Raw genomic sequence first — 13,862 nt, 5'->3', positions numbered from 1 at the left:
CAGACTCCTGAGACAAGAGGCGGTTGGTAGAGAGTTTCTCTAGTGATGTCTACATATTTACTCTAAACCTAGGTTGGGACGAACCCTGCTCTCAGCTCCTCTGTGGGAGTCTGGAGCCTGTGGGCACTAGCCTCTTCTTCAGGCTCTTCTTTGTCTGTCTCTGTTACAGGCTATGCCTTCTCAGGCTCATCTGTCCTCAGTTCCTTCCACAGTGACTGGACAAGGGTGGGGTCCCCAAGGAAACACGAACTAGACTTGTATCCCTGTCCAAGCAAGCACACAGCCAGCTCCTCCTGTGAGATGAGGTGGGCATAAACGCACATGTACATCCAAACAGGCTAGAAACAAAGGAGCTATTATCAAATGTGGGGTCTATTCAGTGGGAGTTCCAAAAGATAAATTCAAAATAGCCTTTATTTCCTAAGAATCTTGCTGACAGTGTGAGTGTAACCACCCCCCCTCCTGCCCCACCCTCACCCCTCACACCCCCCACCGTGACTGGCCCAACCCAGCTTCACGTGGTCACCTCTCCCTCCTTCCAGAGCTGGCTCCCTAGGACATATAAACCTCCTTGGACCTCAGGCTTGAGCCAGCAGGGCTACCCATCCAGATACCTTGCAGCAGAACTTTCCAGAAGAAACTCACACAGCCTCCCCAACCAATGTCCCTCTGTGCATGCTGCTGCAGCTGTGGTTCTAAGATGCCAGTTCTCCAGCTGTTGTTTCTGGCCTGCCTGGTATGGGGATTGGGGGCCAGGACAGCACAGTTACGAAAGGCCAATGATCGAAGTGGCCGATGCCAGTACACCTTCACTGTGGCTAGCCCCACTGAATCCAGCTGTCCCGGAGAGGACCAGGCCATGTCAGCCATCCAAGACCTTCAGAGAGACAGTGGCATCCAACATGCAGAGCTGGTGTCTGCCAAAGCCCGGCTCAGCTCCCTGGAGAGTCTCCTCCACCAGCTGACCTTGGGCCAGGCTACTGGAACCAAGGAGGCCCATGAGGGGCTACTGGGGCAGCTGGGTGCCCTGAGGAGGGAACGGGATCAGCTGGAGACTCAAACCAGGGATCTGGAGGTGGCCTATAACAATCTCCTACGAGACAAGTCAGCTCTAGAAGAGGAGAAGAGGCAACTGGAACAAGAAAATGAAGATCTGGCCAGGAGGCTAGAAGGCAGCAGCCAGGAGGTAGCAAGGCTGAGGACGGGCCAGTGTCCCTCAACCCAACATTCACCTCAGGACATGCTGCCAGGCTCCAGGGAAGGTAAGAACTCAGGGTGGAGGGTTTACGCAACCCAGACGGTGGCATGTTTGCTGGTGACCCGTTATAGGGTTCCTGGGCTTCTCTTTCTGTTTTGCCTTTTCTCTCTGAAATGGCAGGCCCAGTACACAACAGCAGCCTCAAGGTGAGCAAAACAAACACTTTTGCATGTTTCTAGCAAGTTGGCTCCTCATTTAGGTCAGTGGATCTGAGTTCTTGTGCCCATTCATGATAAAGGTATCACTCCCTGCAGCCAAATGAGAAACACAAGGCCAGAGGGGAGCTATATGGTGAACAATCAGTAGAAAATGGCCAGCTGTCCCCTGCCCCCTTTTCCAGATTTTTTTCTCTCAGAAATTGTTATTCCTACCAACATGGCTTCTATTTATGAAATGCCATATGATTTGTGTTATTATTACCATTATTGTCATCATCATTATTAATTTATATGGCTTTTCAAGGTCATTATTAGTTTATATGGTTTTTTGAGATAGGGTTTTCCTGTGAAGCCTCATCTGTCCTAAAACCTCATTCTGTAAACTAGGCTAGCCTTGAACTCAGAGATCCACCTGCTTCTGCCTCATGAGTGCTAGGATTTATGGTGCACACCACCATGCCTGATGGTATTCTATTTTTAAATCTCCTACCTTGATAAATAAAGAGGAAACAGTTTCTCTATCAGGTCCCTTGGTGTGTGGCTTTGGAAATTTTGCCTTTTGTTGCTGAATCAAAGAACATTTGCTTTCCCCGGATAGCTCTGAAGTGACACTTCTCACAGAGGGGCTTTTCCATTTGTCCCGACTCCTGCTTGGAGACAGGTCTTTGGGTGGATTAAGGGATGGGCACGCTGTTCTTGATGGCTGGAAAACAGTATTTTGTTCAGTGTATCTTTGTTGTCACTTTTTGTGAGTGTTTTGTTCCCAAACGGTCACCTGTTTCATGAGGTGACAAATTCAGATGTGGAACAATTTGTCTAGATCCCTCAAATAATGAGAATGAGGGGAAGGGTTCATTTTAGATAAAGCAGTCTAATAAAAGACCTGAGAATCAAATATGTGCACTTCCTTACTCAGCTCCTGCATGTTCAGGGAACAGTTACAGGAGGGGTGGGGTTGAGATGACTGGGGAACTCTGATAGGAAGTAATTATCAGGGGAGATCATGATATTAGCATTCTCAGGTAATATTGTAGTTATGAGGGACTCTATCCAAACCATGTATGTGCTCAAGCCTTAGAGCTGAGCTATCAGAAACTATGCAGTTTACTCTCGGAGAGAGTGAGAGAGAGGCCACCATTTATGAGAGTAAAACATGAGTTGGGCCCGATAAACAGTGCCTGGGGAGCACAGTATCCTGCCACATTTCCAGGGTTGACAATCTCCAAAATAACATGATGGCGTACATGCTTTCTATGCTAAGCCTGGCAGGAGACAAGCTATCTCGTTATCAGTGTGTTTGTTTCTTATCCATAACTTGGCAAAGATTTCACACTGTGATCGTTGTCGTGGGATACAAGTGAATAACTACAAAAACAGGAATGATTTTTCCTGTTATTGAAATTTAAGTTCGCATACAAAATCATGGGTGTCCATGGTCTTTTTAATATATGCCATTATAGTGTTAAAAATCTAGCTCCCTCCCCAACTACTGCCCTCCCTGGACCCCTCCTGATGCCTGCCTTCCCAGGCAGTGCCCACTTCAGTTTTTACATCATGTGTGTTCTGTTGCACTCCTCCCATTAATGATTATATGGTTAAATATTTATATTTAAACTGGAAGAGAGCCAATTCTGAATTTGACAATGGAGGAAAAGTGAGGTCCTAAGGAGCTCAGGGGCTGCGAGCTGTGCAGCTCTCCTGTGGTCACTAAGACTTCAGCTGGGCTCTGAGAGGGCAGGTGGAGAAAATTATCACTAAACATTATAAGCAGCTTTCAGACTTGAATGAAGTCACACTCTCAACAACAAAAACCTATGTAAGTGATTCAAGGAACGGAAAAATTGTAAATGGAAGGAAGGAGCCTCATCAAATTGTTCACCATGGGGAACAGAAACTCAGCCCCAGGGAACACATATTCCTGGATCTGACAGTTCCCCATCCATGAGGAATAGGATGCCAGGCTGGTTCTCATAGAACTCGTACAGAGAAGCCTGGACAGGGAGCTGATTGGTCCTCGCAAGTGATACTTCTGAAGAGTCAGATTGCCATAGCAACTTCTGGGGAAAGGTGGGCAGGAAGGGCCTGAGTACCAGAGGTGTTCAGCAGGACCTTGGGTTGAGCAGAGATAAGAGGAGGAAACAGCCTGGGTCACAGCTGACAGAGTGGCCACCCAGGGGAAGAAGTGTATTTGCAATGTTTGCCTCTGCTTGACTTCTACCACTATGTGCAAATGTCATACAGTCATTTAAACCATACTTACCATAAAGTCTCCTTTCAGCAGACCCTGGATCTAAAGACAGCACCCAGGACAACTAACAAACAGGCTGATCGCTAATTTTTACTTTTCTAAAGTGTTTGTGTCAACCTGGAAACATCATGACATTCTTCCAACCCATTCTCTTCATTTAAATCACATTGACTGTCTTTTTCACAGTAATAAAACATATTTACAAAAAACTGTACAGTGCCGTTTGCATTGGCATATACATTAGTTACTAACAGGCTGAATCCATAGGTCCAGCTCCCCTAGAGTAAAAGGTTAAGGATAATCTCAAAAGCTTTTTATGATGGAAGGATTGAATCTCAATATGATAAAAAACAAAAATAAAAGACTCGAGAGCTTCAAATATCTGATACAATACAGATGTTATTTTCATAATCCCTTCTATATCCAAAATGAAATGTTGGTGATTTAAACATTCCAGAAAAATCAGAGTTTGGACACATCCTTATTCTGGACTATTTTATTTATGGTTCCTGTATAATCTTCAAAAACAAGCTGATATATTTGTACAGCTCACAATACTGGGGCTCTGGAGGCTGACTCATTTGCCCAAAGTCTCAGAGCTGGGACAAGGCAGAACTAAATGAAAATATAATTTCTGGCTCGACCCAGGTCCCTTCACACAAAACTTCCATGCCTTCCTTTAGCAGACTTGCCAGATGGCTCTCCCAGGGGATTCTGAATGCTGCCAGAGCTCCTGGCTGAGATGACCATGAGGCCACCAAGAGGTTGCTAATCCAACCACGGCACCTGCCAACTGGAAATGAACCAAGTGGCTTCTGGAAACCTTTCCTTAATATTCTGTGTTACTACGGTTCTTGTTTACCACAAGGAAAGTGCATGAGGCGTGGTGAAGACTGGGGGAAGACAGGAAGTGAGCCAGAGCTGAGGTCTTTTGCTTCCAACGGTGGGGTGGGACATGGTGGAATGAGGATGGGAACAGAACCCCCATCCCCCTGTGCCTCTGGAAGAAGATCTGACGGGTGATTGTGCTATGTGGGTGTCCTGGGCAACCATCTGGAGCCTGAACTCTGCTGTAGGTGGGGGTCACTCTACAGGAGCTCAGCAGCTCTCCTGAAGTCACCAGCCACTGTCTGGGCCCAATGAGGATGCAGAAGCCACATAGTACATTAAGCCATGGAAGTTTAACAGACAGAATTATTTTTTCTTTTATTGAAAATAAATGTTTTCATACAATACATTCTTACTATGGTTTTCCCTCTGTTTATTCCTTCCAGTTCTTCCCTACCTGTCCTCTCATCCAGATCCACCCCCTTCCTGTCTCTTGTTAGAAAACAGGCATCTAAGGTACAATAATAGAATAGAAAGCGAAATCAAATCAGAATATGACAAAACAGAATGAAAACACCCCAAGAAAATCATTCAGAAGTCCCATAAAAACACACAATTGCCAGCCATAATATATATGCAAAACCTGTATGATTGAAAAAAAAAGCCCTGATGTGTGACATTTTGAGATAAGAAAATGCCAAAGATGACAGTGGGTTAATTTTCTGTTGGTCATCTATCTACTGTTGGGCATGTGGTTTGTTTCCTCAGTGAGATGCCCTTGAAGAAAGTTAATTTTTTATTTGCAATTGGTTATCAATCAGAGGTTGTTCAAGCCCTGTGTATGCTGCCTTTGTCTCAATGAATTCATATGTATGTCAGTCTTGCTGAATTAAAGGGACTGGTTTTTTGGTGTCCTCCATCTCCTCTAGCTCTTAGAGCCTTCCTGTCCCTTCTTCTACAGGGTTCCTGAGCCCTGAGGGGAGGGATTTGATAGAGACATTCCCTTTAGGGCTGAGTGTTCCAAGGTTAGCTGTGGGTCTCTGCATTTGTTCCCATCTGCTATAGGAGGAAGCATCTCTAATGATGGCTGAGTCAGGTATTGCTCTGAGTGTAGCAAAATATTGTTAAGAGTTGTTTTATTGCTATGCTTCTTTTGTAGAACAGTAGTATTTCATTTTTACCCTAGGTCCTTGTCCTATCTAGTCCAGGGATCTTGGTCACTCAAGCAGTATAGGATGAGTTCACCTCATGGAATGGGCCTTAAATCAAATCAGACATTGGTTGGTTACTCCCACAGTTGTGCACCACTATTGCCCTAATATATCTTTCAGGCAGGACACCATTGTAAATCAAAGGGTTTGTAGCTGCATTAGTGTTTATTCAACTTTGGTAGCAAGCAGAGTACCTTCCCCCCCCCCCCCGCAAGAACACTAGCCAATAGGGGTGAAGGCTCCAGATAGGTACCAGCTCAACTTCTCTGTGTTCAGTGAGTTGTACAGGTATTATTTTTAGCAATAGGACCTTGCCATCGGTTTGTGGAGAGAAACCTATAGCCTTTGCAACAGCCTGGGTTGTTTTGGGAGTTCCCATGAAACTCCTTTGTCCAGCAACTCTATTAGATATAGCTCATTCTGTTTGAGGCTCTGTCTCCCCTATTATTTAGTGATTTCATTCCGATCACCTTTATATATGTATATAATTCAGAAAACTCTTGGGTGTTCTGTGTTGTGTGAGACAATCAGAGAAAGCGAGTTACTCCAAGGTAAATTTTAGGCCCTCTGCGGCAACAGAAAGTTCCAGCTTCTGATGAACTGAACCTCAAACACCTGTTCAAAAGCATATTTATTGGAGGTTATCCAAGGATTTGGGGGGGGGAGTAAACAAGTTCCTCATATCAAAATCCCTGATCTATATGTTTTTCATCATTCCTGCCCCGCTTTAGTCTTTATTGTGTACTGTTTGCAGTACTCAATAATTAAAGAGTTTCAGGTGTGCCAGGACCATCTTGTGACTAGCATCATGCAAAGGCTGTAAGACTGCTTCAGAAAAACAACTCTATAAATCACAGAAAACAATCACTGATTTCCACCATGATTTCTTCAAGGGCAAAGTACTTCTAGAAAACAATTATGAGGAACAACAATGCTGAAGTGTAAGCCAAATAAACCCTCTCCTCCTCAACTTGCTTTTTGGTCTCTGTATTTCACTGCAGCAATAGAAAAAAAATCTAAGACAAAGTGGTACCAGAAGTGGGGTTATAAGGCTGCAGCTATCCTCTTCTGGGTGGTGCCTGAATAACGTACAGAACCATCAGTAAACCAGGCCCTAATCTTCTCTTCCCAGTCAACCGATCATAGGGAACAGCCCATGAGGCTGTAGGTGACTGCTTGGCAGCAGATGGCATTGTATCAGGAGTAGAAACCATAGGCATTTGGGTAACTTCTTCATGTAGCTCGCTAGTGCCTTAGGACCTGTTTGGGTCCCATCTCGTATATACCATTTCTATCTGATAATAGATTGTTGCTGTGCACATCCTACTTTATGACTTGGTGGGTCAGATAAACACCGAGCTCATGATGGGCATTTTAGGTCACATGGTAACTTGGTGGCCCATTGTCAAATGTTCAGTTTTCACGAAGGCCCAGTAGCAGACCAAGAGCTGTCTTTCAAAGGGAGAAGAGTTGTCTGCAGATGCTGATAGTGTTTTGCTCTAAAATTCCAAAGGTCTCTTCTGTGATTCACCTATAGGGATCTGCCAAAGACTTCAAACAGCATCCCTATCTGCCACTGAGACCAAGTACCATAAGGTTGGCTGGATCATATAGTCCAATTGATAGAGGAGCCTGCACAGCAGCCTGGATCTTAGATACAGAGAATAACAACTATTCTGTTCTAGTGTTTACCCTAGAGACAGTGAAATATGCTTAGCCTCCAGCAGGAAGCTTCAAATGTGTTAGGCTTCCATTCAAGGCCTCAGATAGTCTTTCAACTTTGCTGTTCCTCCTTATATTCCCTCCCTTGACCCCTCTCCAGTTTGATCCTCCCCAATCCTCCCTACCCCCTTCTTTTTTTTTAATATTTATTTATTATGTATACAGTATATTCTGTCTGCTTGTATGCCTGCAGGCCAGAAGAGGGCACCAGACCTCATTACAGATGGTTGTGAGCCACCATGTGGTTGCTGGGAATTGAACTCAGGACCTTTGGATGAGCAAGCAATGCTCTTAACCACTGAGCCATCTCTCCAGCCCCCTCCCTACCCCCTTCTATCCATTAACTTTCTATTCTACTTTCCCTTCTAAGGGAAATTTGTCTCTTCCTGCGAGCCCTTTTACCTAACCACATGAAAAGCATTAACAATGGTAAGAAAGCAAATATAACAAACTCCGCATATAAGTAATCTCCATATGGCAGTCTGGGGCTACAGGGGTTGAGGCAGGCTGGACAGACTTAGAAGGACTGCAGACTTCTCTCTGCCCATCTGAAAGCAGGTGAATCCTCCTATGTGCAGGTGGGGACCACCCCCAGGGACCTGTGGCACCACACAGAAGAGCCCCAAGTAGATGGGGCGGGCACATTCAGAGCACTAATGTCTCCAGGCAGCAGTTCTGGCTTCCTCATGGAATGTGTACTGCCAGGCTGAAGTTGCCGAGGAACCACAGCCGGGAGTTAGGGACCTTAGGATGCCCTCAAGTGCTTATGACAAGCCAGCAAAGGTGAGCTGCAGACCCTCCTCCTCCTGTGGTGTCTCTGTAGCGCCCTCTCCTGGGATAGTTCAGCAGTGCTCACTTCTGCAGAGCAGTTGCAGAGGGGAGCATCCAGCTGTGAGAGCCAATACATTTATTTGTAGTTGGCAGAGCCCTAACTCTAGAGTAGAAGGGATACAAATACCATGACTTCAGAAGACAGTGGTTCAACTCCCAGCCCCAGCACTTACTAGTAGTGAAATCTTGGGAGATTTCTCAGCCCTTCTGACCCTTGCTTTCCTCATTTGCTGAGGTAGATTACTGGGTTACTTTTAGGACTGCTATGGGAATAAGAGGTGACCAATGGCAAGCAGAGTGGTGGCGGGAACTTCATCTCACTAGGTGCGCACCGTGAGTGATTTGTTTAACTATGGGGAAGGTTATCAATAGCTAAGGATCATCTCTTCTATTCTCTTCTCTCTCTGTCTCTCCCTCCCTCCCTCCTTCCCTCCTCTCTCTTTTCTCTCTTCCTCCTCTCTCCCTCCTCTCCTCTCCTTTCCCCTCCCCCCCTCTCTCTCCACACACACAAACACACACACACTTACTTTTTGGTGTTTTTGTTAATACTTCAGCTATTTTTAGGAAAGTCATCTTTGAAAACGCCTAGCTGTATGCTTTTCTTTCCATTTTATTATCTCGGAAGCTAAAGAGAGAAACTCATTTTCTTCTTGCTGAATCACAGGTGTGCATGGTTCTTTTCTTAATATACATCTTGCTCTTGTTCTCACCAAATAGTAAACCAACCTACTGTCAAATATGAAATAGGTTTTTTGTTTGGTTTTGGTATTTTTTGGGTTTTGCTTATTGTTTTGCTTTGTTTTTTCAACACAGGGTTTCTCTTTAGCTTTGAAGCCTGTCTTAGCACTCTGTAGATCAGGCTGGCCTCAAACTCACAAAGACCCACCTGTCTCTGCCTTACAAGTGCTGGGATTAAGGATGTGCAGCACCACCTCTTGGCTAAATACGAAATAAATTTTATGCAGTGCAAGCAGTAAGGAATCTGACACTAGGAAAATGTGGCTCACAGTGACCATCGTGTGGTGGCTCACGGTGATCATGGTGTGGTGGCTCATGGTGACCATCGTGTGGTGGCCTCTTGCCTTTTCTAAGAATTTCTAGAGGAAACTCAGACATCTTCCTTATGCAAATTGATGTCAGAAAGGAACATGTAAAGCTTAATGAGTTGCTGCCAATCACCTGCACACTTCAAAATAGCTACCAAAGGTTGTAAATGTTCCCAGCACAAACAAATAATATTGTTGATGGATATGCAGTTATTTTGAGCTGATCAATATTCAGCATATACATATATGGAAATATCACCTTATCCCATCAATATATGTACATGTAATTGTGTCACAAGCAAAAAATAAAAACATAGTTAAAAATCAAAAGTTGATCTAATTCTTATTTGTATTCTTACACATAGAACACGTAAAATCCCTTCAGCTGCAGTGAATACTTAGCTGCTAAAATTCAAACACTGAAAAGAATCCTAATACCTGACTGTCTTTGAACTCCTGAAACCATACATCATTAGCAATCAGTCTCCCTAGTGGAATTTATAGAAATCACAGACGACTCTTGCTGTATTTTATTTTGCACTGAATATTGAACACTGTGTTAAACAGAGTGCTATGCAATCTATCATTTGTAAGCTTTTTAAATTATGCACATTTTCAAATGGTCACAAAAGTAAAGAGAAAAGTGAATCCCAGTGAAACCATCACCCCAGTTCCAATAAGCTGCCGAAGTGATTCCATCATTCTGCATCTTCCTTTACCTGGCTCCCAAACCAAATCTTAAAGTATTTGGGAACATATCAATCATCACCCTACAGAGTCCGATCTTGTGCTACTTCTTTGCCAACTACTATGTGTCTCTTTCTTTGGATATAGTCTCTCAGTGGAACTTGGACACGCTGGCCTTCCAGGAACTGAAGTCAGAGTTAACGGAGGTTCCTGCTTCTCACATATTGAAGGGGAGTCCATCTGGCCAGCCCCGGAGCAAGGAGGGAGACAAAGGTATGAAGTTAGATTTCTTCCCTGTTGAGCCCACCTGGCCATTGTGTGCCTTGTTCTGTGTTCAGTTTTCAGGAGCCAAGCCAGGTGACTTTCCCTAAGCAGAGCTGGGGAGAGGGAAGTAAAAACCTCTCTGCTGCCTCATCTAGATGGGCACACAGGAAGTCCAGCTTTGCCCCATAAGCCCTGTTGGTCCTACTTCCCACCCTTGGAGGGGTGGGTATGTACCGTGCATACTCTTGGCATTTCTGACCTTTGTCCACCAAGGAAAAATACTTTCGTACCTCTCCAAGTGTCCCATGAAATAAGGCTGTTGTTTCCCGAGAGTAATACTGACTGTGTTATTTACAATCCCCGCTAGTCCTGGAGCGTGGAAAGTGCGAGTCCCTGAGGGGAAGCATCCCTGTTTGCCTCTTGTGAGGAAGCTCAAGGCCTGCAGGAAAGGATGGAGATTTATTTTGAATCCCCTAAACTCAAATTCTCATCTATCTATTCATTATATTTAAAAAGTCACACTCTGTTTTTAGGATATTTTAAATGCATGTATCAAATATGTGGGCCATTAAGTCAGGCTTGAAAAACTTTGTCATACAGGGACTATGCTCACAATGAACTGATTTCCTGTTTAAATAAAATAACCCCAACTTGAAAATCATGAAGAGCAATGTAATAAACATCCACAAATCCCTGCCAGGTTCAAGGAGAGTATCACAAACAGTCAGAGCCCAGTACAGCCTTCTGCCTCACTGAATCACAAACACAGTCAGAGCCCAGTACAGCCTTCTGCCTCACTGAATCACAGTCAGAGCCCAGTACAGCCTTCTGCCTCACTGAATCACAAACACAGTCAGAGCCCAGTACAGCCTTCTGCCTCACTGAATCATAAACACAGTCAGAGACCAGTACAGCCTTCTTCCTCACTGAATCACAAACACAGTCAGAGCCCAGTACAGCCTTCTGCCTTACTGAACTGCAAACACAGTCAGAGCCCAGTACAGCCTTCTGCCTTACTGAACTGCAAACTGCAAACACAAGCTCCCACAATCCTGCTACCTCTGTTTGGAAGACTTATAGATACTAGAACATGGCATCTTTTTATTTTCTTTTTTAATTCATCAGGATGTGGAGAGCTAGTCTGGGTAGGAGAGCCAGTCACTCTGAGGACTGCCGAGACAATCACTGGCAAGTACGGAGTGTGGATGAGAGACCCCAAGCCCGCCCACCCATACACCCAGGAGACCACATGGAGGATTGACACAGTTGGCACAGGCATCCGCCAGGTGTTTGAGTACAGTCTGATAAGCCAGTTCGAGCAGGGCTACCCTTCAAAGGTTTACGTGCTCCCGCGGGCGCTGGAAAGCACGGGTGCTGTGGTGTATGCCGGGAGCCTCTATTTCCAGGGAGCGGAGTCCAGAACTGTGTTCAGGTATGAGCTGAACACCGAACTGGTTAAGGCTGAGAAGGAAATTCCTGGAGCAGGCTACCACGGACAGTTCCCGTACGCTTGGGGCGGCTACACAGACATCGACTTAGCTGTGGATGAAAACGGTCTCTGGGTCATCTACAGTACAGAGGAAGCCAAAGGTGCCATCGTCCTCTCCAGATTGAACCCAGAGAATCTGGAACTTGAGCGTACCTGGGAGACCAACATCCGTAAGCAGTCCGTGGCCAATGCCTTTGTCATTTGTGGCACCTTGTACACAGTCAGCAGCTACTCTTCAGCCCAGGCAACTGTCAACTTCGCCTACGACACTGGCACCGGAGTCAGCAAGGCCCTGAGCATTCCGTTCCAGAATCGCTACAAGTACAGCAGCATGATTGACTACAACCCCCTGGAGAGGAAGCTCTTTGCGTGGGACAACTTCAACATGGTCACCTACGATATCAAGCTCTCTGAGATGTGAGGAGGACCCCCGTATCCCTACCTGGTTAGGCTCCTGGGTGAAGCAGCTGCAGGGAGAGGCAGCCAGCTGCATGGAGCTTCCCTCTGCTCCTCAAGCTTTTGTTCACCCAGTCAACGTGCAGAGTCACCACCTGACTAGGCAGGGATGCAGCCTAGGGACGTGGACAGCAGCATATACTATGTTCTCTTCTGTCAGCTTTTAAAAAGGTGTTCATCCTATAAAGCTCTTATCTTGCAGCAATCGGGAGCAGAAGCTATAAGCATGGTTGTTTCTTCATAAAGCCATTGTTCTTGCACGCTGTATGGTCACCCTGCTCTCTGAGAAGCAATGGCAGTTCTAGGGGGACCCACTCTTGTGGCTAGAACTGTCCCTGGAGAGGGTTCGTCTACTGCAGTTTCGAAAGCTTCAGAAAGCATGTAGTTGGGTGGCATTTAACCCTTTGCCCTGTGAAATAAAGTCATCTTATACAACATTCTGTCCTTGACATCTGTGGAAATCTTTGCTTGCAAGTCAGATTCCAGTTACCCAACAATGTCTCTGGGTTGGAAGATGTGACTGAAAGACGTTATAGGTGTGTCTGTGGCTGTCTGTCTGTCTGTCTGAGAGGCTTGAGCCTGTCCTTTCCTGTTTTCTTCAAGGTGGCAATAGGTCAACAGTGGGATGCACACCTCCACACACCTCCCCACCTCCACACCTCCTCACCTCCCCACTTCCACACCTCCATCTAATTGTGCTCTTGATTCTTCCTGAACAATCTGGGTATCTCTTCTTCAGTTTGCCTTCTTTTCTAGATTCATTTCAGGTTTTATCTGTTGTTACAGATAATTTTTTTTTGAGGTAGCGTTTCTCTGCATAGCCTTTACTGTCCTGGAGCTCACTATATAGACTGGGCTGTCCTCAAACTCAGAGATCTTCCTGCCTCTGCCTCCCGAGTGTTGGTATTAAAGGCATGGGCCACCACTCCTGGCCCAGGTACCAGATTTTGTTTGTTTTGTTTTTCAAGACAGGGTTAACAGTCTCTCTGCGTTAACAGTTCTGGCTGTCCTGGTTCTTGCTCTTTAGACCAGGCTGGCCTAGAACCCACAGAGATCCGCCTGCCTCTGCCTTCTGAGTGCTGGGATTAAAGGTGTGCACCCCCATGGCTGGCTAGGTACCAGATTCTTAAGCCACAACTCTCAGGTGAGCACACCTTACAGAACTTCTTTTCCAACTTAAAAAATGATAAATCTGGGTGGCAGATCTCTGTGAGTTCAAGGCCAGCCTGGTCTACAAGAGCTAGTTCTAGGACAGGCTCCAAAGCTACAAAAAAACCCTACCTCAAAAAAAAAAAAACAAAAAAACAAAAACAAAAATGATGATAAACATATAGTAAAAGTTACCATCTTAATCATTTAAATATTGCTAACCATACTAAGGAGTGTGTGTGGTCAGAGGACAATTTAAAGGAGTAACATCTTGACCATTTTTAAATGTACATAACGGTCATTCAATGGTTTTGTGGCAACATCATCACCATATGTAGAACTCTTTTCATCTTGTAAGAACTAAAGCCCATAAATAACTGTTCCTCCCTATAGTGCCAATATCATTGCTTCCTGTGTGTGCATAGTTTGTGTGTGTATGTGAATACGTGTGTATGCATCTGTGTGCATGCATGTTCATACAGGTGTGAGAAAATCAGAGGACTACCTAGGACATT

General features: G+C 45.2%; 1 protein-coding gene across 2 annotated transcripts; it reads left to right on the top strand.

Moving 5' to 3' along the window:
• The first annotated feature begins 603 nt into the window (after window positions 1-603).
• On the top strand, window positions 604-12,635 carry Myoc (myocilin). Of its 2 annotated transcripts, none has more exons than XM_057770324.1 (3): window positions 604-1,262; window positions 10,137-10,262; window positions 11,379-12,635. In XM_057770324.1, exons 1-3 carry the CDS (start codon window positions 662-664, stop codon window positions 12,161-12,163), a joined length of 1,512 nt encoding a protein of 503 aa, XP_057626307.1. In that variant the 5' UTR covers window positions 604-661; the 3' UTR covers window positions 12,164-12,635. The 2 variants fall into 2 exon arrangements, with proteins under 2 accessions (XP_057626307.1, XP_057626306.1); XM_057770323.1 differs by having other exon boundaries at window positions 11,376-12,635.
• The last annotated feature ends 1,227 nt before the right edge of the window (window positions 12,636-13,862 follow it).

Source organism: Chionomys nivalis, chromosome 5 (assembly GCF_950005125.1).
Source record: "Chionomys nivalis chromosome 5, mChiNiv1.1, whole genome shotgun sequence".
Taxonomy (NCBI): Eukaryota; Metazoa; Chordata; class Mammalia; order Rodentia; family Cricetidae; genus Chionomys; species Chionomys nivalis.
This window is presented reverse-complemented; position numbering and strand designations above follow the sequence as displayed.